Genomic DNA, 2,888 nt, shown 5'->3' with positions numbered 1-2,888 from the left:
ATTCTGTTCTCCAAAAGGAGAAACAGGTAAGGATTATCCTACCTGACGATACAGAAAACTGTGGGGCATTCCGTACTCTGGGAAAAAGATTCCACTTTGAGCGAGGGTGAGAACCCAACACGTTACCCTGAGCAACCTAAAGCTATCTAGGTTCTTCCATTTCTGTTGCTACATTTATTTGCAGATGTTATAAAATATATTTTTGCATTTGGCGTCAAAAAAGCATAGGCTAATTCCTCCCAGAGCGCTCCACTCACTTAAGAGCCTGCTGTCCTACCCGGCCGCCTCACTTTATTTACATATCCCCGCCCACTCCCTTCCGCCAGAAAGCTACCGTAATAACCAAAATAAAAGCGACATCTAGTATCTTAGAGTGCAAGACTGTTCCGTTTCTATAGTAGATTGGCCACCCCAATTTTCTCCTGAAATTTTTATGTCTTGATCTATCTTTTTTTTTTTTTTTTGGCCACGCTGCGCGGCATGCGGGATCTTAGTTCCCCGACCAGGGATCAAACCCGCGCCCCCTGCAGTGGAAGCGCGGAGTCCTAACCACTGTACTGCCACGAATTCCAGTAAGTCTTGATCTTACCCTAAAATATATTTTTTTTACAAAGAATTGTAAACAAAACTCATAACTCCAGACTCGAGAGACAATTACCCTAACACTGACATCCTCCACCAAATGCAGTTTTAGGGGGAGGGCTGAAGTCTATGGTTCCCTTCTTCCAGGAACGGTGAGTGGTCCCTCGCTTCTCCAGCCTTCATCCCTACTTCCAGTCACGAAGGTATCAGAAAGGTTTCTTTTTCAGCCCAAAGACGCTGATGAATAATGCTATTTCGGTGACGGCTGGGATGGCACTATGGAAGGTAGGTGATAGGTTCAGGGCCCCTTCCAATAAAAACATCCAAATCCCCAAGCCAGCAATCCCACCCTCAAAGTGTAGGAGTGGGGGACCTCAAAAAGACCACGGGATGTTGAGTGGATCTGATATCTTATACATGGAGTAAAGGGCTGGGTAGGGGAAACCTTCAGATTTAAAGTAAACCGTCCTTCCCCGTCCTCAAACATTGGGTGCTACCATACCTGCAGAAGACAAAAATGTACCAGTACGTGGTGCACTCCCAACGCTCAAATATGAAGAAGGATAGGGCCACAGATGCACTACAGTGAGCCCCAATGGCTTGGGAACGCACCAGAGTCAAGGAAAGCCTTTGGATCAATAGGTAGTGATGGGCCAGAAAAGGCCAGTGGTGGGACTGGCATCTGCATTCTGGTTCACCTCCTGGAGAGCAGGGCACCTCTTGCTCCCTTTACCACACTGCAAAGGCCAGAGTCAGCAGCCTTGACTTCTGAGTTTTAGGACTGCCATGTGAGTGGAGGCCAGAACTGAGCCTGCACAGCTGGGGCCCCAAGCTACCGCCACCCCATATCTATCAGGTGAAGTAGTAGGCTCCCCACCTACTCCAAGCACACGGGAACGCTCACAGTGACATTATACACCCTGCTAGAATCACTCTCCAGCACCCTGGTCCTCCCCGTCCACTATCCCAGTGTCAAGAGCCTTCCCTGATCCATCTTCCTCAGTCTCTTCTGCATTCCCATAGTGCTTCACATCTTTACACATCCTATGGCACAGTGCTTATCACACTGAATTACAGATGTCTGTGTGTCTGCCTCTTCCTCAAGATAGAAAACTGTGTTTTACTCCCATTTTGAGATCTCCAGTGCCTGACGCATAGCAGGAGCTTAACAAATGATCAAAGATTGTATTAAATCTTCTACATTACCTAAGAAGATCTCTCAACTGGAGGGATTCTGTTTGCCTGCTAGGGCAAACACCACTGTGCCAGAAAGGCCTAGTTAGGTGGCTGAAGGGCGTTAAGATGGAAATGGGCCGTACAGGAAAGGTGCACAAGTAGAAAGGATACAGATGAGGCTCTGGGTGCTGTTGAACATGGAAACTCCTGAGAAGAAACCGGCCAGCTCCACTGCAAAGAGGGCCAGGGTGACAGAGAGCGCTGCCACCAGCCTGTAGAAAGGAAGGGAGCTGGCTTAGGCCTTCTGGCCTTTTTCTAACACCCCTTCACTCCCACTACTGCTTAATTCTGACCACCCTGCCCCAAGTGCTCACTGCATGTCCTGCTTTTCATATTCCTCAGGGGTAAACTTGAGAGGCAGGCAGGCCTGGATGTTGCTGTCCTGGGGAGCAGGGCAGAAAGAAAGAGAAGTTGAAAGAGGGTCGGGCGGCGGATGGCGGGGGAATGGGAGGACCCCACCGGGTAAGGCCCCGGGGGAAAAGGTGCGGTGGGGCTGGGACCACCCCAAGGTGGGAAGGGGGGCGAGAGGAGGGGGGCCATGGGTCTTACCCGCGACCAAAATAAGGTGATGACGACCACCAAATGCGCCAGGAGCGTCAGAAAGCGAGAGGGCACGAGTCCCGAGATCCGACCCATGGCCCCCTGGGTAAGGGTTACCTCCTGGAGCAGAGGCCGTGGTCTCTGGGACTGGAAGCTCAGGGAGGGCCACTCCTTAAGTCTCCAGGCTAGCCTACAAAAATTCGACGTACTCCGCCTTCCCGCTCGCGCCGGTGCCGCCCAGTTGCCTTGGTAACCGCATAAGCGGGGGCTACGACGGGAAATCTCTGAAAATATCGCGAGAGCAGTAAATTATCGCGCCGCGGAGAACCCCCAGAGGATCGCGGGTACGGGTCCTCTGTACCTCATCCCGGCCGGGTGCGGACAGCCAGCCGCCTCTCCGCGCGCAGCCGAGCTGTCGGCACCTGAGAGTGTGCGCCGGTGGCGCGGTCCCGCACTGCCGACTCTGCCCGCGCAGCCACGGCGAACGGAAACCCGCCCTGCCTAGCCCAGGACACTCCTTCCTACCCGGA

The 2,888-nt window shown here is 52.5% G+C and overlaps 1 protein-coding gene across 1 annotated transcript; it reads right to left on the bottom strand.

The window, feature by feature from the left end:
* Positions 1-235: 235 nt before the first annotated feature.
* TMEM107 (transmembrane protein 107) lies at positions 236-2,529 on the bottom strand. The gene is made up of 5 exons (XM_082679935.1): positions 2,368-2,529; positions 2,133-2,200; positions 1,930-2,030; positions 1,085-1,181; positions 236-858 (listed from the first exon to the last, which is right to left on the bottom strand). Exons 1-5 carry the CDS (start codon positions 2,452-2,454, stop codon positions 789-791), a joined length of 423 nt encoding a protein of 140 aa, XP_082536061.1. The 5' UTR covers positions 2,455-2,529; the 3' UTR covers positions 236-788.
* Between the last annotated feature and the right edge of the window lie 359 nt (positions 2,530-2,888).

This window comes from Grampus griseus, assembly GCF_964374135.1.
Source record: "Grampus griseus genome assembly, chromosome: 20".
Taxonomy (NCBI): domain Eukaryota; kingdom Metazoa; phylum Chordata; class Mammalia; order Artiodactyla; family Delphinidae; genus Grampus; species Grampus griseus.
Note: the sequence above shows the minus strand (reverse complement) of the source record. Positions and strands in the feature narration are given on the sequence as shown.

Coding starts and splice junctions, on each gene's coding strand:
- TMEM107 (XM_082679935.1), bottom strand. CDS start 2,454: ATGGGTCGGATCTCGGGACTCGTGCCCTCTCGCTTTCTGACGCTCCTG. Junction 2,201..2,367: donor TCACCTTATTTTGGTCGCGG/GTAAGACCCATG, acceptor CCTGCTCCCCAG/GACAGCAACATCCAGGCCTG. Junction 1,182..1,929: donor CAGCACCCAGAGCCTCATCT/GTATCCTTTCTA, acceptor TGCGTTCCCAAG/CCATTGGGGCTCACTGTAGT.